The following is a 21338-nucleotide window of genomic DNA, read 5'->3' on the forward strand; positions in this document are numbered from 1 at the left end:
TTTGGTGTCTTGGTCTTAGAGCACTTTCACCAACGGGTACCTAGACCGCCCACTACCCACTCCAACAAACACTTACAGTACCTCGCACAGGAAATATAATTGTTTGAAATGAAAGGAGGATGGAGAGAATGAGGGAGTGTAGTGCATACTGTAGGCTAAAAGCGCGAGAGAGAGAAGGAGAGAGGGAGAGAGAGAAGGAGAGAGGGAGAGAGAGAAGGAGAGAGGGAGAGAGAAGGAGAGAGGGAGAGAGAGAGGGAGAGAGAGAGAGGAGAGAGGGAGAGAGAGAAGGAGAGAGGGAGAGAGAGAAGGAGAGAGGGAGCGAGAGAAGGAGAGAGGGAGAGAGAGAAGGAGAGAGGGAGCGAGAGAAGTACAGGACATTAGAAAGGGAGAGGCAATTACAGGGGGATCGAGATCAGGTCACACACAAAATACATCTGTCCATTGATCAGTAATTTATGTCTGAACAATGCTATGTTCAATGTAATGAGGACAGCTGCTGAGAGCATCCCAGAAAGTCCTGTAGGAATCCACAGAATGATCGGGAGGAAGTGTCACACTCACATACAGTGCCTTTCAGAAAGTATTCATACGCCTTGGCTTATTCCATATTTTGCTGTGTTACAGCCTGAATTCAAAATGGATTAAATAGATGTTTGTCTCACCCATCTACACACAATACCTAACAATGACAAAGTGAAAACATGTTTTTATAATTTTTTTGCAAATGAAATGCAAAAATATGAAAGTTGCATAACTATTCACACCTCTGAGTCAATACTTTGTAGAAGCAACTTTGGCAGCGATTACAGCTGTGAGTCTTTTGGGGTAAGTTTCTAAGAGCTTTACACACCTGAATTGTACAATATTTGTCCATTTAATCTTTAGAAAATGATTCAGGCTCTGTCAAGTTGGTTGTTGGTTATTGCTAGACAGCCATTTTCAAGTCTTGCCATAGATTTTCATGCCGATTTAAGTCAAAACTGTGACTCGGCCACTCATGAACATTCAATGTTGTCTTGGTAAGAAACTCCAGTGTAGATTTGTACTTTTTTTTTACGTTATTGTCCTGCTGAGAGGTGAATTCATCTCCCAGTGTCTGTAGGAAAGCAAACTGAACTAGGTTTTCCTCTAGGATTTTACCTGTGTTTATAGCCTTATTCCATTTATTTTTATCCTAAAAAAGTCCCAAGTCCTTGCTGATGACAAGCATACCCATAACATGATGCAGCCACCACCATGCTTGAAAATATGAAGTGGTACTTCGTGATGTTTTGGATTGACCCAAACGTGACGCTTTGTATTCTGGAAAATTAGTAAAACAAATTGCCACATTTTATGCAGTATTATTTTTTTGCAAATAGGATGCATGTTTTAGAATTATTTTATTTTGTACAGGCTTCCTGCTTTTCACTCTGTCATTTGGGTTAGTATTGTGGGATAACTACAATATTGTTGATCCATCCTCAGTTTTCTCATATCACAACCATTAAACTCTGTAACTGTTTTAAAATCTCCATCTGCCTCAAGGTGAAATCCCTGAGCAGTTAACTTCCTCTCTGGCGACTGAGTTAGGAAGGACACCTGTATCTTTGTAGTGACTGGGTGTATTGATATACCATCTAAAGTGCAATTAATAACTTCACCATGCTCAAACGGATATTCAGAGTCTGCTTATTTTATTTTTACACATGCCAATCGGTGCCCTTCTTTGCGAGCCATTCAAAAACCTCCCTGGTCTTTGTGGTTGAATCTGTGTTTGAAATTCACTACTTGATTGAGGGATACAGATAATTGTACATATGGGGTATAGAGATGGAGTTGTCTTTCAAAAGTCCTGTTAGCCACTTTTATTGAACACGGAATGAGTCCATGCAACATGTGACTTGTTAAGCACACTTTTACTCCTGAACTTATTTAGGCTTGCCATAACAAAGGGATTGAATACTTATTGACTCAATACATTTCAGCTTTTAATTGTTTCTTAATTTGAAAAAATGTTATACAAATAAAATTCCAGTTTGATATTATGGGATATTGTGTGTAGATCAGTGGTACAACATGTATATTTAATCCATTTTAAATTCAGGCTGTAACACAACAAAATGTGGAAAAAGTAAATGGGTGTGAATACTTTCTGAAGGCACTGTATATTACATTAGCTTGACTCTCTCCATGGGATTGCACACGCACACACAAACACACACACACACACACACACACACACACACACACACACACACCAGACACACATACACACATACAACCCCCCTCATATGGTTTACCTCCCAGGGAATACCAAGGCATTGCTACGGCAACGGGTGCCTTGCTCCTCTAATGAACTGGTTGCCATGCCAATGCTGTTGGCTACAGTATCAAATGTAGAGGCAGAGGGGGAGAGGAGGGAGACAAGGGACTATGCTGAACTGTACAATTTTATTTACAGATCATAAGCATGGGACAATAGTTCTGTGTGTATCTCACTAACCCCCTTCTCCTATACACACATGAAGTTCCAAGACAAACATTGCAAAGGAATTGTCGTTCCAAGAAAAAAAAATGACATTGGGAATAAATAATATAGAAGCGCCACCAGACGCATATGCAAACATCAAAGACATTGTCCATTGTGACCAGAAAGCCTCTAGTGTATCAAGCACAGACATGTGTGGGGGGGAAAGCTCTTTATCCTCCAAAGAAGTTTAAAAAGAAAATCTCTATTTCTCATTGACTGCAATGCAGGTCTAGGCGTATGGCATAGGCAGATAATTGGTTTAGATGAGAGAGCGTTGAGTCTTTTGTGTCTTCAGTCTTGTTAACGACACTGAACAAAAATAGCAAATCAGTCCATTTAAATCAATTCATTAGGCCCTAATCTATGGATTTCACATGACTAGGAATACAGATATGCATCTGTTGGTCACAGATGGCACGACAATGGGCCTCAGGATCTCATCACAGTATCTCTGTGCAATCAAATGGTCAATCAAAAAAATACAAGTGTGTTCATTGTCCGTAGCTTATGCCTGCCCATACCATAACCCCACCGCCACCATGGGGAACTCTGTTCATAATATTGCCATCAGCAAACAACTCGCCCACATGACTTCATACACGCTGTCTGCCATCACCGAGATCCATCTCTAAAGAGCACACTTCTTCAACATGCATCGAAGGTGAGCATATGCCCACTGAAGTCGGTTTCGACGCCGAACTGCAGTCAGGTCAAGACCCAGGTGAGGACGACGAGCATGCAGAAGAGCTTTCCTGAGATGCTTTCCGACAGTTTGTGCAGAAATTCTTCGGTTGTGCAATCCCACAGTTCCACCAGCTCTCTGGGTGGCTGGTCTCAAATGATCCCACAAAAGAAGAATCCGGATGTGGAGGTTCTGGGCTGGCGTGGTTACACGTGGTGTGCAGTTGTGAGACCGGTTGGACGTACTGCCAAATTCTCCAAAACAACGTTGGAGGCGGCTTATGGTAGACAAATTAACTTTCAATTATCTGGCAACAAGTCTGGTGGACATTCCTGCAGTCAGCATGCCAATTGCACGCTCCCTCAAAACTTGAGACGTCTGTGGCATTGTGTCGCCTGACAAAACTGCACATTTTTAGAGTGGCCTTTTATTGTTCCAGCACAAGGTGCACCTGTGTAATGATCATGCTGTTTAATCAGCTTCTTGATATGCCACACCTGTCAGGTGGATGGATTATCTTGGCAAAAGAGAAATGCTCACTAACAGGAATGGGAAAAAATGTATGCACAACATTTGAGAGAAATAAGCTTTTTGTGTATTTGAAACATTTCTGGGTTCTCTTATTTCAGCTCAAGAAATGTTCAGTGTTCATAGTTAACTCAATGTTTTCAAATGAGTCGGAACGGTGATAGCGAATCAGCAGCTTTACAGTTAATGAGCACAGTTTGATGTTTAATAGGTAGTAGGCCTATGCTAGCTCAATTAGATTATACATTTATTTCAAGAAGCATATGCATGATTATTATCAGCTTTAAATGAGACCAGTAAAGTGCCATCGATAGAAAGGTGAAAGTACTACATCTACTTTTAATACAAAAACTTGTCAATCACGAGCCGTAAATACAGCCTCGATGTCACCACATTTTAGTTAATTAACTGTAATTATGCTTTAGATTTGGATCACAAATTGTTTGCCAAGCTAATTATACACCTTTCAGTCAAATCAAATGGCATTTAAAATGTAGAACACACCTTTGACCCACTCCTTACTTCCATCCTACACACACACACACACGCACGCACGCACGCACGCACCCGCACACACGCACCCACGCACGCACGCACGCACACACACACACACACACACACACACACACACACACACACACACACACACACACACACACACACACACACACACACACACACACACACACACAAACCACCTTGAAAACAATACATTCATGATCTCCCTCTTATCAACTGTTCACTGTGCTGTCTTGTCTCTCGTCTCCTCCCTCTGTCAGAGGTGTCTGCAGTTTGACCCTGACTTCACAGTTTGGAGCGCCAAGCAGGAGGTCATCTGTTCGCTGAGCGAGCCACTGTGGGACGTCTATAACTATGGCCTCTTTCAGCCCGCCGGAGACGGATGCGATGCCATGTTCCTGGAGGAGGAGCGCTGCCTCCGAAACTACCCACAGTCCTTTGAGAAAGGGGTGCCTTACCTGGAGGTATTTTGATGGAAGACACTCTGAAAACATTGTTAGATAATGATGCAGTAAAAATATGTTTATCCCATTTAGGCTTTTCAGGAAGATCATTTAGAAACTGACTTTGACTAATGGGCTGCCCACAAATTTGATTTCCATTTTGTTTTAAATGCATGACCTCCACCATAACCACAACCACCTTGTAGGAGCAAACAGATTTCTTATAGATATATTTAACATACGTTTTTAGTGGGTTTCCAGTGCATGGATGTGACTTAGATTTTTCACTGTGGAGCTTCACATACTATTAAAGTCCTATAGAGTACAGTGATACCTATACACTGATATTATGATGCCCTCTTGTGGTGCATCTTTTGCAAGTGTTCAGGGTGGGGTTCCAAATATGCAACAGATCGGGGTTCGGGTTGATTCCAGAGGCACTACAGTGTTAAGATTAGGCCAAGTTGGAGCCAAGAATATGAAAATAAATGTGGTTGTTTATTTAAAGATTTAAATAAATGTTTTACCATAAATGTTTTCTGTTTTACAGTTTAGGTACAAGACCAGGGTATACAAACAGACAAACCTGGATGAAAAACTACTCACAAAATTGCACACCAAGGTACTTCCTATTTTGTTATAATATTCTTATGTCACTTTTGTAGGTGAAACATATTTGTACAACTATGCTAATTAATGTTCCTAGCTAACAACAAATGTTACCACAACATTAGAGAACGATCCCTTAAAAGTCTCATTAGGTCATTAACTTACGTTTTCATGGGAATCTTCCTGGGATGTGCAAGGAACGTTTCCAAGGGACCATTCCCTTAATGTCAACTAGAACCAGAACGTGGTTACCATGTTCTCAGAACTTAAGAAATGAATGTTCATTGGTTTCATTTGAACGTTGCAAGAACATTCATGTGTCCAGTTTTCTGTGGGTTAGGAGAATATTCCATCAACGTTGCCCCAAACACACACAGAAGATGGTTGCCATGTTCTCAGAACACAAGATGTTAATGTTCTAGACACGTTTTATGGGAACGTTGCAAATTCCATCAACGTCCTACCAAACATACACAAAAAATAAGCACATGGCCTAGAGATATCCCTTATTGGGACAGTATTTAGGGAATTTGTCATTGATGCTGGTGTCCTGGGTTTGAGACCTGCTTGGGGATTCACCCTACTCTCACATTCTTCGCAATGCATATGTTAATGTCATTATTGCTGTTTTGAATTGCATTTATCAGACATTTTGATTGTTTGTATGGACATTTTTGTTACACTTGGACATATTATTTATGTATTTTTATTGATTATCATGTGTATAGATTTCTCCTCTTTCACTCATTTCTGGAACTTTGGCTACCAGCTCTGTCAGGTTTGATGTGGTGTTTCTGGACAAAGAGATCAATGCTGCCTTTTCAGAGTTAGCATTTTACTAAAATGTTGTTCTCTTTCTCCTCGATTTAACTTAAAAATAATGGGTGCATTTGCACAAGGAAAACGTTAAGCAGGGTAACAACACAGCTGCCATCATTCTTTGATTTTCGGCATTTACAATAGCCTATTGGAAACGAGTTAGCCTACAGCATTAATTCCATTAGCATGAGACAAGGCTTTACAGAATATAACACACTGGAAAAGGGAAAGTGGGATACGTAGTCAGTTGTCCAACTGAATGCATTCAACTGAAATGTGTCTTCCGCATTTAACCCAACCCCTCTGAATCAGAGAGGTGCAGGGGGCTGCCTTAATCGACATCCATGACTTCGGCGCCCAGGGAACAGTGCCTTGCTCTGGGGCAGAACGACTGATTTTTACCTTGTCAACTCAGGGGTTCGATCCGGCAACCTTCCGGTGGAGCCCAACGCTCTAACCACTAGGCTACCAAAAGATATGCTTCTGAAAGTAATCTACGGGTTACTTGAAAACATAACTGTAATACTATTACAATATTTGAAGCCAGTAACTAGTTATTTTACTCCGTTAATCATAAAAGTAAGTACAGTGCCTTGCGAAAGTATTCGGCCCCCTTGAACTTTGCGACCTTTTGCCACATTTCAGGCTTCAAACATAAAGATATAAAACTGTATTTTTTTTGTGAAGAATCAACAACAAGTGGGACACAATCATGAAGTGGAACGACATTTATTGGATATTTCAAACTTTTTTAACAAATCAAAAACTGAAAAATTGGGCGTGCAAAATTATTCAGCCCCTTTACTTTCAGTGCAGCAAACTCTCTCCAGAAGTTCAGTGAGGATCTCTGAATGATCCAATGTTGATCTAAATGACTAATGATGATAAATACAATCCATCTGTGTGTAATCAAGTCTCCGTATAAATGCACCTGCACTGTGATAGTCTCAGAGGTCCGTTAAAAGCGCAGAGAGCGTCATGAAGAACAAGGATCACACCAGGCAGGTCCGAGATACTGTTGTGAAGAAGTTTAAAGCCGGATTTGGATACAAAAAGATTTCCCAAGCTTTAAACATCCCAAGGAGCACTGTGCAAGCGATAATATTGAAATGGAAGGAGTATCAGACCACTGCAAATCTACCAAGACCTGGCCGTCCCTCTAAACTTTCAGCTCATACAAGGAGAAGACTGATCAGAGATGCAGCCAAGAGGCCCATGATCACTCTGGATGAACTGCAGAGATCTACAGCTGAGGTGGGAGACTCTGTCCATAGGACAACAATCAGTCGTATATTGCACAAATCTGGCCTTTATGGAAGAGTGGCAAGAAGAAAGCCATTTCTTAAAGATATCCATAAAAAGTGTTGTTTAAAGTTTGCCACAAGCCACCTGGGAGACACACCAAACATGTGGAAGAAGGTGCTCTGGTCAGATGAAACCAAAATTGAACTTTTTGGCAACAATGCAAAACGTTATGTTTGGCGTAAAAGCAATACAGCTCATCACCCTGAACACACCATCCCCACTGTCAAACATGGTGGTGGCAGCATCATGGTTTGGGCCTGCTTTTCTTCAGCAGGGACAGGGAAGATGGTTAAAATTGATGGGAAGATGGATGGAGCCAAATACAGAACCATTCTGGAAGAAAACCTGATGGAGTCTGCAAAAGACCTGAGACTGGGACGGAGATTTGTCTTCCAACAAGACAATGATCCAAAACATAAAGCAAAATCTACAATGGAATGGTTCAAAAATAAACATATCCAGGTGTTAGAATGGCCAAGTCAAAGTCCAGACCTGAATCCAATCGAGAATCTGTGGAAAGAACTGAAAACTGCTGTTCACAAATGCTCTCCATCCAACCTCACTGAGCTCGAGCTGTTTTGTAAGGAGGAATGGGAAAAAAATGTCAGTCTCTCGGTGTGCAAAACTGATAGAGACATAACCCAAGCGACTTACAGCTGTAATCGCAGCAAAAGGTGGCGCTACAAAGTATTAACTTAAGGGGGCTGAATAATTTTGCACGCCCAATTTTTCAGTTTTTGATTTGTTAAAAAAGTTAGAAATATCCAATAAATGTCGTTCCACTTCATGATTGTGTCCCACTTGTTGTTGATTCTTCACAAAAAAATACAGTTTTATATCTTTATGTTTGAAGCCTGAAATGTGGCAAAAGGTCGCAAAGTTCAAGGGGGCCGAATACTTTCGCAAGGCACTGTAGAACTATACAGAAAGCCCTTAAATTGTTCAAATAAGTAAATGAAATCGAACTAGAGAGAATAGGCAAATGAACTGACAACCTACACAGACATGGTGGCATAGCACTAATAGCTGAATGCTGTGAACCAGGAGGTTGTGAGTTCAGATCCCAGGTCAGAACATGTTATATAGTAAAGACTGTATAAATAAACATCCAAAATGAAATCGTGTGTTAAATATGTAACTTAAAAGCAATGTGTGTGTATTCCTAACCTTGTAAATAGACTAAAAGAGCTGTGAATGCATTAGGGGTTTACCAATCAGGTCCTTGATGGGCTTGGCAACAGTAACAAAGCCATGTCTAATGAAACATGTTTTTTTGGAGAACATTTCTTTGGGACTATCAGGCGGTGTCCTGACAACTGCTACACCTTCCTATGAAACGTGTCTGGTACATTAATATGTTATGCAATTTCTAAACGGTTCTGCAGATACGGATGAAATACCCTCAAATTAAATCTGGGGGTTAGAACTCGTTCAGGAAACAGAACTGAAAACCGTATAATAACAACATGTTTCATGGAACAGAAACGGAACCTGTAACAAAAGTGACCCATACTGTTCTGGAACAGCACCATTCTTTAAAAAGCATGGGAACCAGTTAATAATGTTAAGGAGTAAGATTTTTAATTAGCTAGAAAAGAATATGCTAGTTATCACGTTTCACTTTGGATTTATTAACTACAAAAAGGTAAGACGTATTTTTAATTCTGGTGCCGCTCAGCACACTCAAGCTTGTTAGCTAGCTAGCTCAAAGGACATTCAATTTCTACATAGAAGCCACTCCTCCTAGGTATAATTCTGGTGCAGCTCTGCACACTCAAGCTTGTTAGCTAGCTAGCTCAAAGGACATTCAATTTCTACATAGAAGCCACTCCTCCTAGGTATAATTCTGGTGCAGCTCTGCACACTCAAGCTTGTTAGCTAGCTAGCTCAAAGGACATTCAATTTCTACATAGAAGCCACTCCTCCTAGGGATAATTCTGGTGCAGCTCTGCACACACAAGCTTGTTAGCTAGCTAGCTCAAAGGACATTCAAAATTTCTACATTAGAAGCCACTCCTCCTAGGTATAATTCTGTGGACCTAATTCAGATAATTTATGTCATAACAAGATGCCCACCTACAAAATTTCAGTCACATCTTGCACCATAGGCTACACTTGTCTGTCCATCATGCATTTAAGCAACTAGCTTGCCTGCTCTATCCACACCGATTGGTTAAGTAATTTAGTGAGGAAAATGTAAAAAAACTGTTGATTTGACAGGTTAAAAATGAACAGAAAGGAACTAAATAAACCGGTACTGTCTTGAAGTTCAAATCGGTTCAGAACTTTATTTTGTTGGTCGGAAACAAAAAAATAGTAATTCTGTTCAGAACTAAATTATTGGAAAATAATTTTGGTTCCAACCCCTGCTTTAACCTCATAGTCATTGTATCATTTCAAATCCAAAGTGGTAGAGTACAGAGCCAAAACAACAACACTTGTCACTGTCCCAATACTTTTAGATCTCCCTGTACTGTAGATATAACGTTCTAATAGAAAACTAATAGAAAACTTGACACTCAAACATTAGGGAAACATTACTCTCTCCCTATATTTGTTAGTTGGTTTTATGACAGACAAATGTTGATATTGGCCACTCAACCTCTTACCGTGCAGGTGAGTCTGAAAAAGTTCATGGACTACATTGCAAGTGGATCAATAGATAAGATGTCAAAAGCCCTGGAAAAAGGTCTCGACCCAAACTACCATGACCCTGACAACGGAGGTGAGTTGAACACTAGCTTGATAGGGTTGCCACTGCATGACTTTAACACTGTTTTCAGTCAAATGTCAAATGATAATTTCAGATATTGACAACCCTCTTAATCTCAAACACTTTCTCTGCTCCCCCCTCTCTCCCTGTTCCTCCATTTCTGCCTCCTTCCTCTCTCTCTCTTCATCTTCTTCAGAATCCCCACTGTCTGTGGCGGTGCAGTCTGGCATGACAGTGGAGGGGATCAGGGTGCTCGTTCAGGGTGGGGCCCATGTGGACTTTAGAACCAGAGATGGACTGACAGCTGTACACAAGGCTGTCAGGGCACACAATCACGTTGCACTGCTGGTAACTAGGACTACACACGCACACACGCACACGCACACGCACACACACACACACACACACACACACACACACACACACACACACACACACACACACACACACACACACACACAAAATAAACATGCATTTAATAAACATGTCTTTTCCCCCTCCTTGCTAGGCTCTTCTGTCCCTGGGAGCATCTCCTAACTACAAAGACCGATGTAGCCTGACCCCACTGTACCACTCAGTGCTGACAGGTGGCGACACCTCCTGCTGCGAGACCCTACTCTACTACAGGGCCAGACTGGGAGTGAGGGATGAGAATGGCTGGGAGGAGTCTCACCAGGTATCCGTCTGGCTGTCTGTCCGGCTGCCTATCTCAAGGATGGGGGTTGATATTGTTTTGGACTGTGTTTTGTAAATATGTCAGTATTTGACTTTGACTTTAATCGAATCTGAAGCATCATATGTTTATGTGTAATATTTTTTGTGTGTTGATTTTTGTGTATGTTTGTCTTCTGTGTATTATCATACGTTGGTATAGTACATTAGGGTTTTAGCATACTTTCAATCTCCTGTCCTGTCCATGTCTTAAACTTTTCACCCCTCGTTTTGCACTCTCCTTTCTCCTCCATTGAGAGACACCTTCTCGCTGGTCTCTTTCCGTTGTTTCCCTTTCTCCCTCTCTTCCTTTCTCTCCATAGCTCAGGGATGAAGAGGAATTTGGAATGCAAGAGATACACAAGGTACTGATCATCTAATCCATGAATACTTCCATTCTTCCAAGTTCCAAGTACTTCCAAGTTGTGAAGTTGGGGTGAAGAGTGACTCTTAGGATCATGACCTTACATGACCTTCCATGGTCTCAAAGGGGTAAAAAAGAAGAAGAAAGAAAGCAGAGTTGAGTTATTTCTTCCTGAAACGGAGATCCTTCACAATTCAGTACATTCATCTCATGTAACTGTTGAGATGCGGATAACCATTAGACACCATTAGACACCATCTCGTGCTGACATCCGCTATCTCTGCGTCATTCACTCACTATCTCAGTGCGCTGCTGTACACCAGTGTGGTGTCATTCTATTTTACTTTAGTTTATGTTAACTTATGTAGTGTCCTGTGTTTTGTTACTTCTCTAATTTTGTGTTGTGTTATTTTAAGTGCAAATAACGAAAGTGGAAACCGTTAAGGGGAAGGTCAAAAGCTTGTTTATATTGTTTTAATTTCTTAATTTGTTATTTATTTTGCAATGGTTCAGACATTCATCAGTTCTATATTTTATTCTGTTTGTCTTTTAACGTGTCACAATTGTATGAATAAGCACAGTAATTGCATATTTTCAAGTGATTGTGATGTGATGACCCTTTCGATACTTTCTGTGATGTAATCTTTCGATACTTTCTGTGATGTAATCTTTCGATACTTTCTGTGATGTAATCTTTCGATACTTTCTGTGATGTAATCTTTCGATACTTTCTGTGATGTAATCTTTCGATACTTTCTGTGATGTAATCTTTCGATACTTTCTGTGATGTAATCTTTCGATACTTTCTGTGATGTAATCTTTCGATACTTTCTGTGATGTAATCTTTCGATACTTTCTGTGATGTAATCTTTTGATACTTTCTTTACACCCCCTCCTCCCAAGGCCTGCCAGAATGGTTTTGCCCAGCATTTGGAGCACCTTCTGTTCTATGGGGCAGATACCACTTCTCAGAATGCCTCAGGGAACACCGCACTTCATATTTGTGCTCTGTATAATAAGGTAAGTATAATTTTTAAAATACAGGGACAACACAATAATCAGTGTTCGTGTCCATTCAAAGTTGAACTCAAAGTAACTGTTTTTTGAGTTTCAAATGTCTGTGTGACATTTTAGTCCTGAATTAAGTGGCTGTCTTTCTGGCCTATCAGGAAAGCTGTGTTCGTGTTCTGCTCTACAGAGGGGCCAGTAAGGAAATTAAGAACACGCATGGACAAACCCCCTTTCAGGTATCAATAACAACTTAATGTTTTCAGTTTTCTTTAGTTATTTATTCTGCCGACCCTAATGTAGTCAGGTTTGCTATAAGTCAATAAACCATTGAGTTGAAAATCAGTTAGTTGTTTTAAATGTATTATTTGCTAAGTGTTTATTAAATTGGGCGTTTGCTGTTTTGGAGGGACTCTTCCTTTACCCGATGCATGTGTTACAGTGTTGCATGTAATTGTATGTGTGCGTACATGTGTCTGTGTTTTGAAGGTAGCAGTAATGTCGGGCCATTTTGAACTTGGGGAAATCCTCAAAAACCACAGAGATGCAGATGTAGGTAAGTCTTGGTCCTCCACGTAGGTCTTTTCAGATTAGGAAGTGATTGATAGTGAGTTTTGGTGCATGAGTGTCTGTTAGCGTTGAATGGCGGGAACCCGGTTACCGAGATTTACCACCCAAAACCACTCCCTTTTCCCGGGATAAATAACTGCGAGACACTGGTCAACTGTAATAAATGATTTATATCAACAACATGATGTGAAATGGAACTGTTACATTATATGAAATGATTAAATCTTGCTTCCCTGCGGTCTTCTCTCTGCTCTCTGCATGATCAGTCATCAACACTCATGTTGTGGACAAACAGCCCAACTCAGTATGGAGTGCAGTTCATATTGCATGTAGACCTATCATCTCATCATGGTAACTTTTTTTTTCTTGTGACAGGTAGGCCTGCATTTACTGCAGCATTGCCTATGCTACGGTATAAGGACAAATGCATGTAGAATTTATCATCTCCATCACCTTGTTTATTTGTTTTAAAGATTTGTGATTTTTTTTTAATTGTAGCTGCAGAGTTTTAAAACGGCCAATCACTTGAATATTGTTGCGTTAAATTAGAGCAGGCGAGAGCAGTCTTCAAATTGCATCCAAAATAGATAATCCTGTTCAAGATTGATATATACAGTATATATACAGTACCAGTCAAAAGTTTGGACACACCTACTCATTCAAGGGTTTTTCTTTATTTTTACTATTATTCTACATTGTAATAATTCTACATTGTAGAATAACAGTGAAGACATCAAAGCTATGAAATAACAAATATGGAATCATGTAGTAACCAAACAAGTGTTAAACAATTCAAAATATATTTTAGATTTCTTAAAGTAGCCACCCTTTGCCTTGATGACATTGGCATTCTCTCAATCAGCTTTACCTGGAAGGCTTTTCCAACAGCCATGAAGGAGTTCCCACATATGCTAAGCACTTGTTGGCTGCTTTTCCTTCACTCTGCGGTCCAACTCATCCCAAACCATCTCAATTGGGTTAGGGTCAGTGATTGTGGAGGCCAGGTCATCTGATAAAGCACTCCATCACTCTCCTTGTTGGTCAAATAGCCCTTACACAGCCTGGAGGTGTGTTGGGTCATTGTCCTGTTGAAAAACAAACGATAGTCCCACTAAGCGCAAACCAGATGCGATGGCGTATCACTGCAGAATGATGCGGTAGCCATGCTGGTTAAATGTGCCTAGAAATCTAAAGAAATCACTGACAGTTTCACCAGGAAAGCACCCCCACACCAACTCCTCCATGCTTCAAGGTCGAAACCGCACATGCGGAGATCATCCGTTCACCTACTCTGTGTCTCACAAAGACATGGTGGTTGGAACCAAAAATCTTACATTTGGACCCATTCAGACCAAAGTACAGATTTCCACATGTCTAATGTCCATTGCTCGTGTTTTTTGGCCCAAGGAATTCACTTCTTATTATTGGTGTCCTTTAGTAGTTATTTTTTTCTGCAATTCGACCATGAAGGCCTGATTCACACAGCCTCCTCTGTACAGTTGATGTTGAGACGTGTCTGCTACTTGAACTCTGTGAAGCATTTATTTGGGCTGCAATCTCTGAGGCTGGTAACTCTAATAAACTTATCCTCTGTAGCAGAGGTAACTCTGGGTCTACCTTTCCTGTGGTGGTCCTCATGAGAGCCAGTTTCATCATAGAGCTTGATGGTTTTTGAGACTGCATTTGAAGAGACTTTCAAAGTACTTGAAAGGTTCCGGATTGACTGACCTTCACTTTGCTAATTTCAGCAGTTCTTGACATAATATGGACTTGGTCTTTTACCAAATAGGGCAATCTTCTGTATCAAATCAAATTTTATTGTTCACATACACATGGTTGGCAAATGTTATTGCGAGTGGAGCAAAAATGCTTGTGCTTCTAGTTCCGACAGTGCAGCAATATCTAACATGTAATCTAACAATTCCACAACAACTACCTAATCTAAGTAAAGGAATGGAAAAATAATATATGCATATAAATATATGGATGAGCAATGACAGAGTAGCATAGGAAAGATGCAATATTTGGTATAAAATGCTGTATATACATGTGAGAGGAGTGATGCAAGATATGTAAACATTATTAAAGTGGCATTATTAAAGTGACTAGTGATCCATTTATTAAAGTGGCCAATGATTTCAAGTCTGTATGTAGGCAGCAGCCTCTCTGTGTTAGTGATGGCTGTTTAACAGGATGGTAGTGGGGTGAACAGGCAGTGGCTTGGGTGGTTGTTGTCCTTGATGATCTTTTTGGCCTTCCTTGTTGTAGGTGTCCTGGAGGGCAGGTAGTTTGCCCCTGTATACCACCCCTACCTTGTCACAACACAACTGATTGGCTCAAACTCATTAAGAAGACAATGCACACCTGTTAATTGAAATTAATTCCTGAAGCTGGTTGAGAGAATGCCAAGAGTGTGCAAAGTTGTCATCAAGGCAAACGGTGGCTAATTTGAAGAATCTCAAATACAAAATATATTTTGATTTGTTTAACATTCCATATGTGTTATTTCATAGTTTTGATATCTTCACGATTATTGTACAATGTAGAAAATAGTACAAATGAAGAAAACCCCTTGAATGAGTAGGTGTGTCCAAACTTTTGACTGTTACTGTATATCCTAGCCTACCTCTTTCAGGTAATACATTCAATTTACTATTAGCCAAAACATTTATCTAATGAATGTTGGGTTATGCATAATAAGCTTCTAACTTAAAGCCTCGGTGTCTTGCACAATACGCACGCACCTGTGTTCCGCTGGCCTCACCTTAAAAAAACGTTCCTTAGATCTTGGAGTCTCATGCAGAAAAAGCTAGAATAGAATAGCTTGCCGGACATTTTTTGTTGTTGCACTTCTTTTACCAACAGACTAATCAAAGAGGGATGCTTGCTCTTGTTTGCTTAAAAATTAAATACAGCAGCCAATAGAACTCATGGGTGAAAGAAGAGCGAGCGAGCGATGGCGGTAGACCATAGCAGTTATTTATTCAGACCCATAACCATTCAATCTTCGAGAAGAGAAGGGGAAGCCGTCTTCATCTAACTCTAGTCCTATATTATTCAAGCATGTCATTGCAATGATGAGGACAACAAAGCTTATTTCGTTTAACTGAAGAAGAAACGAACGACTGAAGCAACAATAGAGAGAGAAAGAGGTAGGCAGGCTAATAACATTAGGGAACATATTATGAAGGTATATATGTGGCTGCTTATTACACAAATATGAGCCCTATTTCAAAATTAAAATAACAATTTTTGAGTAACTTTTACCAGAATCACATGTTCTCTCAGCTTTATCGTGGTTTTGAACAATGTGCGTAAATCCAGTCATATAATATAATACAGTACAGTAATACAGTCCACACTCAAAAAGATCAGCCTACTGGAGCTTGTTTCATTTCTTTACCCGAGAGAGCATATAGCTAGCCACATCTATAAGCTTTTCTGTTTTTCTGTCAAGCATAATGCGCAGTAACCTATATATCATACATGTGTTGGATAATGGCACAATAATTTGGGCTTTTTTGGGTTTGGGTACTTTTTGATGTAGGCCTCGTAAAATGCATTTACTGTATGGCTCACCAGGCCCAGGTAGCATCAGCCTTGAGTTTTAGATCAAAGCTCTAATCAAATCCAGACATAGGCCCATTTAAGTGACACTTCTGTTTTTTTCGGGGAACACCGGGTTATCTGGGAGAAAAGTGATTTATTCTCCGGATGGAACATTTGTAAAATGAGGGGAAAATATTCCTCCTAAGTGTATGTACTGTATGTCTGTCATGCTGTCTGCTATAAATCACTTTGCAGTGCATTGTTTGGTATAAGTGTTCTGCTTCATCAATCAACATGTGACTCAGAAGATCTGTTGTCTTTTGCCATCATATTAAGTTGTTTTATCCCACTGGTAGATGGTGTTTGATGCGGTGCACTGGATCAGCATACAGAGGCTAATTTTACATTTTACAAACTATTTTGTTTCTAAAAACACTATTGGTTCAGAGGTGGCCGGTTGACCTCAACTGATGTTTTGGATTATTGCTTGCCCAGTTTGAGGGTTGTCTGTGGTGTTCAAGTCCATCTGTGTTACTTGTCGATTGTCTTTGCATCCGAATCACTTGAGTCGGGTTGTTCATTGATCACACTCTCACAGTATTCCCTCCCACTTTCTCTCAACTCTTGCACTAACCTCATTGTTTTTCCACCTACCTGTGACTCTCTTTTCTCAGTGCCCTTTCTGGAATCCCCAAAGTATGCTCCCAAAAGAGGCGAGAGTGCGCGCACGCTCCCTCTCCTCATGGCTCACCCCTACCCTCTCCTGCGTGCTAACAGTGATAACAGCATGACCCTGCCTGACCCCGTGGCCCTATCCAACAAGGCTGCTGGAGCCAATCCCATCCCTGGAAAGGTACATAGAGGCACAGTACGCAGATGTAGCAGGAGGTTGCAACTATACGGTTTATTGGGGAGCTGTGCTCTTAGTTGCTTTGGGATGTTAACCAATGAATTGTGGGTCTGTGTAAGTCTCAACACAATTCTATATTTCATCCTGCGTGTGTGTGTGTATTCCCTCTCTGTCTAGGGTCGCAGGGCCTCTGAGGGCGTGAGGAGCTCCAGCAGTCCCAGGGCCCGTACCCGCTCCCCGTCGCGAGGAGGAGGGCAGAGCGACACGGAGGAGAGGCATCAAAGCAAACCACAGCGCGGCAGACAGGGGTGCGAACAGACTGGAGGGAGAGACTGTAGATATTTCAATCAATTTATAAATACTGTGCATATCCAAAAAGTGATGCTTTTACATGCATTTTGGTTGTTTACAGCCAATGGGGCTGTTACCCGCTTTAGAGTTTCCAAAAATGTTATTCTCATAGTGTAAACCACTGTCATGAGCCATTTCTTGTCCCTCTATCTCTGCTACTGGTATCCCCAGGTGTTGTTCCATGATACACAAACTCTTCCTCTGTCTTTCCTGTTGCAGTGCGACCTCAGCGGGTAGTGGCGGGTGGTCAGCTGGGGGTCAGATGAGGCATATGTACAGTGCGGTCCCAGGGCGAGTGTACATGGCCACGAGGGCCTACACTGCCCACGGAGACAAAGAGCTCAGCATCAGCAAAGGAGACAAAGTCAAAGGTAAGAGAGATTCAGAGAGGAGCGGGTTTTTGGAGAGCCACGGTGTTGATTGTAAAGTTGGGATGACCCCTCTTCTCTTTGTTCTCTCTCTCTCTCTCTCTCTCTCTCTCTCTCTCTCTCACGCTCTCTCTCTCTCTCTCTCTCTCTCTCTCACGCTCTCGCTCTCTCTCTCCTCCCTTCTCTCAGTGTTGAGTGTTGGAGAGGGGGGGTTCTGGGAAGGCACAGTGAAAGGTCGTACAGGCTGGTTCCCCTCAGATTGTGTGGAGGAGGTGGGTCCTCCCAGTAAGGACAATCGATCAGGTGAGACAACACCAGCAACCTTATGGAAACCAAATACAATATGTGCTCAGACAAAGACACAATCCTCACTCGCATTGCATCAGCTCAGACAAACACCAACCAAAATCCCTCTACAGATGCTAACCCCGCATTTACTGAATGACTCATCTTATCTTCATTCAGTTGCCAACATTCTATTGACTGCAGGACATCCTCACAATGTTACATGCAGTAGGGCATGTATCACACCCACCCAGTAACATTAATAGCACACCACCACAACAACCAACTTGATCATTGTGTGTTTCAGAGATGATGCAGTGGAATACAAAAGTATACAAAGACACACTGAGTACACAAATAGCGGGGACACAAAGACGACAAAAAACACACATTAATATAAATGTGACACATGATTTTTGGTTCCAGAGACGCGCAGTGAGAAAGCCAAGAGGAAGCTGTTTCGTAATGTCACCATGGGAGCATATGATGGCGTGGATGGCCCCAGGTAAGACTGGACTTGATTAAAACTTGTCATCTGCTGGCCCTCAGGGACTAGACGTATTGATGAATGACCTCACGCAAAGTCTTTTTCTTTTTACCCCTGGGACACATGGTCACCATGGTCACCAGGTTCTAAAGGTGGAGCAATAGTGAAGTAATGAAGGAACAGAAGACAAGAGGCTAGGGGAAATCACTAGCTAACTCTGCTAAGATTGAATACCCAGTACTAATCGTGCTCTGCAGCCCTTGTGATTCTCAGTAGAACACATACAGTAAGCTTAGACATGATCTACTGTAATGTTTTAGCTGTGTTTTGTCACTTGTGTAGGTGGACAGTTAGAATCGGCTAATTCGTTGGTGTTTCTGATGGGCGTGTTTTCTGGGTTGAAATTGGAGGAAGGTGTGCGTGTGTGTAGGGTAAACCGGAAGTGATTGCGTGTTTATGCTATTGTTCAGCTGTGTTAAGACCATGCTGGCGCTAAAAGCACGGAAGTCAACATGTCAGTTCAATTCTATTTCTTGTACATCTAGCAGACAAAGTTGCTTGACTTCTGCTTGTTCATCTGGCCAAAATCAAATCAAATCAAATTGTATTTGTCACATCAGCCCCAATACAACATTTCACGTTACAGTGAAATGCTTACTTACAAGCCCTAACCAACAATGCAGTTTAAAAAATAAAATAAAAAATAGCTTTAAAAAAAAAGAAGAATAAGAAATAAAAGTAACATAATTAAAGAGCAGCAGTAAAATAACTGGGGCGTACAGAGTCAATGTGCGGGGGCACCGGTTAGTAATATGAGGTAATATGTACATGTAGGTAGAGTTATTAAAGTGACTATGCAGAGATAATAACAGAGAGTAGCAGAAGTGTAAAGGGGGGCAATACAAATAGTCTGGGTAGCCTTTTGATTAGATGTTCAGGAGCCTTATGGCTTGTGGGTAGAAGCTGTTTAGAAGCCTCTTGGATCTAGACTTGGCACTCCGGTACCGCTTGCAGCGCGGTATCAGAGAGAACAGTCTATAAACAGGGTGGCTGGAGCCCAACTCACATGACCAATCACCCCTCCGAATTCGCCCTTTCAGTCCTGCTTATTTTCCCTGTTAAAAAATAATGCCATAAATGTTGACGATGGATTCCTTCTCCCCCATTGCATCTGTCTAATCTTCTAGCGTCAAGCTGCAGTCCAGCCCCAGACAGCTGCAGTTGTGGTGTGCATCATAAGGACTAACAGTGCTGTGTGTGTGTGTGTGTGTGTGTGTGTGTGTGAGTGAGTGAGTGAGTGAGTGAGTGTGTGTGTGTGTGTGTGTGTGTGTGTGTGTGTGTGTGTGTGTGTGTGTGTGTGTGTGTGTGTGTGTGTGTGTGTGTGTGTGTGTGTGTGTGTGTGTGTGTGTGTGTGTGTGTGTGTGTGTGTCTCTACGCGTGTGTGAGCGTGCGGCACAACATCCTGATGATGAGTCTTGGGGATTTGGAGGTGATGAGCTTGCGTTCGGTCAATCGGCAGGTGTGAGGAGGGACTCCACGCCCCCAGGGTTTTGGGCTTTCAACGTGTAGCTGAAATTAGCCGTGTGCTAAGAAGCTCTTATTATTAGCTTAATAAAGGTTCACCGGTATTTGGCTATGTGAATAATGGCCAGTGACTCAGACGGTGAATGACGTCTGTGTGAAGAGAGAGTGCATGTAGAAATGTGTGTAGTACAGTGGTGGTTATGTGGCCGATTTGTAATACAGTAGCATTTTGAACCGGATCCAGCTCCAGATGTACGGCTGCTGCTACCCACTGCATTTGTGTGTTAGGGAGAATGTCAATGAGAATTTTGAGTGGGTTTTGTTCGAATTTGAATGTTGCAAGTGCTGTTATGTGCATGTGTGTGTCTGTATTTGCAGATTAGGAAATCTCTCTGGAGTGGAAATCAGCTGTTTATGTGTCTGCCAGAAACCAGTCAGTGGATGTTCAAGTAAACACCGCATCCCTGCTGCCTGTTACCCCCCCCCCCCGTCCCCGTCCCCGTCCCCCACCTGCAAAAGCATCCCTTTTCTCTACCTCTTTTATGCTAAACCACCACTCTCTCTTTCCCTCCGCCTTCCCTTTTTCACATCCAGCGTTCTCTCCCTCCTCTCTCTTGCGCTCTCTCTCCTTGTCGCAGAGAACCATCTCTGTAGCTTTCCTTTTCTTTCTTTCACTCTCCCTCCCTCTCTACTCCTCTCTCTCTCTTTCGCACTGTCTTGAGCTTGCAGGGTGTAGACGTGCTAGGCCAGCGCTCGCTCTCTCCTCTCTCTCTTCTCTCTCTTCTCCTCTCCTCCACTCTCGCGGCTCTCTCTGGCTGTGCTCTCGCTGGTAGAGCGAGAGGCGGAGGGAGAGGAGGGGGTGGAGGAGAGGAGGGGGGAAATGGCAATGGGGGGATGCGGAGAGAGAGATCTGTCTCTCTCTCTCTCCCTCTCTTCTTCGTGGCCGTCACTGGGCCCCAGAAACAGGAGCGTGTGGTTCATTTACAGGTAGCCGCTGTTTCCTCATTCATTGCCTGGCTATGGATGTGAGGAGAGGACAATGGAGAGAGGGGAGAGGTAGATGCAACAGAGAGGCCGTGGATTTGAAAGGCGGATTAATAAGCTATGTATTGTGTGTGTGTGTATTTGTATTGTGTGTATT

At 41.9% G+C, this 21338-nt stretch overlaps 1 protein-coding gene across 1 annotated transcript in view; it reads left to right on the plus strand.

Moving 5' to 3' along the window:
- The window catches only part of LOC110498728 (SH3 and multiple ankyrin repeat domains protein 1), a 71262-nt gene that overhangs the window by 35466 nt on the left and 14458 nt on the right, over positions 1–21338 (plus strand). The window contains exons 3-16 of the mRNA XM_036955649.1: positions 4502–4705; positions 5235–5306; positions 10034–10142; positions 10327–10478; positions 10639–10806; positions 11165–11206; positions 12109–12225; positions 12375–12452; positions 12703–12769; positions 17007–17185; positions 17360–17490; positions 17753–17904; positions 18091–18204; positions 18613–18691. Of these exons, the coding sequence (XP_036811544.1) occupies positions 4502–4705; positions 5235–5306; positions 10034–10142; positions 10327–10478; positions 10639–10806; positions 11165–11206; positions 12109–12225; positions 12375–12452; positions 12703–12769; positions 17007–17185; positions 17360–17490; positions 17753–17904; positions 18091–18204; positions 18613–18691 (1664 nt within the window). The remainder of the gene's footprint in view (positions 1–4501; positions 4706–5234; positions 5307–10033; positions 10143–10326; positions 10479–10638; positions 10807–11164; positions 11207–12108; positions 12226–12374; positions 12453–12702; positions 12770–17006; positions 17186–17359; positions 17491–17752; positions 17905–18090; positions 18205–18612; positions 18692–21338) is intronic.

This window comes from Oncorhynchus mykiss, chromosome 20, assembly GCF_013265735.2.
Source record: "Oncorhynchus mykiss isolate Arlee chromosome 20, USDA_OmykA_1.1, whole genome shotgun sequence".
Classification (NCBI taxonomy): Eukaryota; Metazoa; Chordata; class Actinopteri; order Salmoniformes; family Salmonidae; genus Oncorhynchus; species Oncorhynchus mykiss.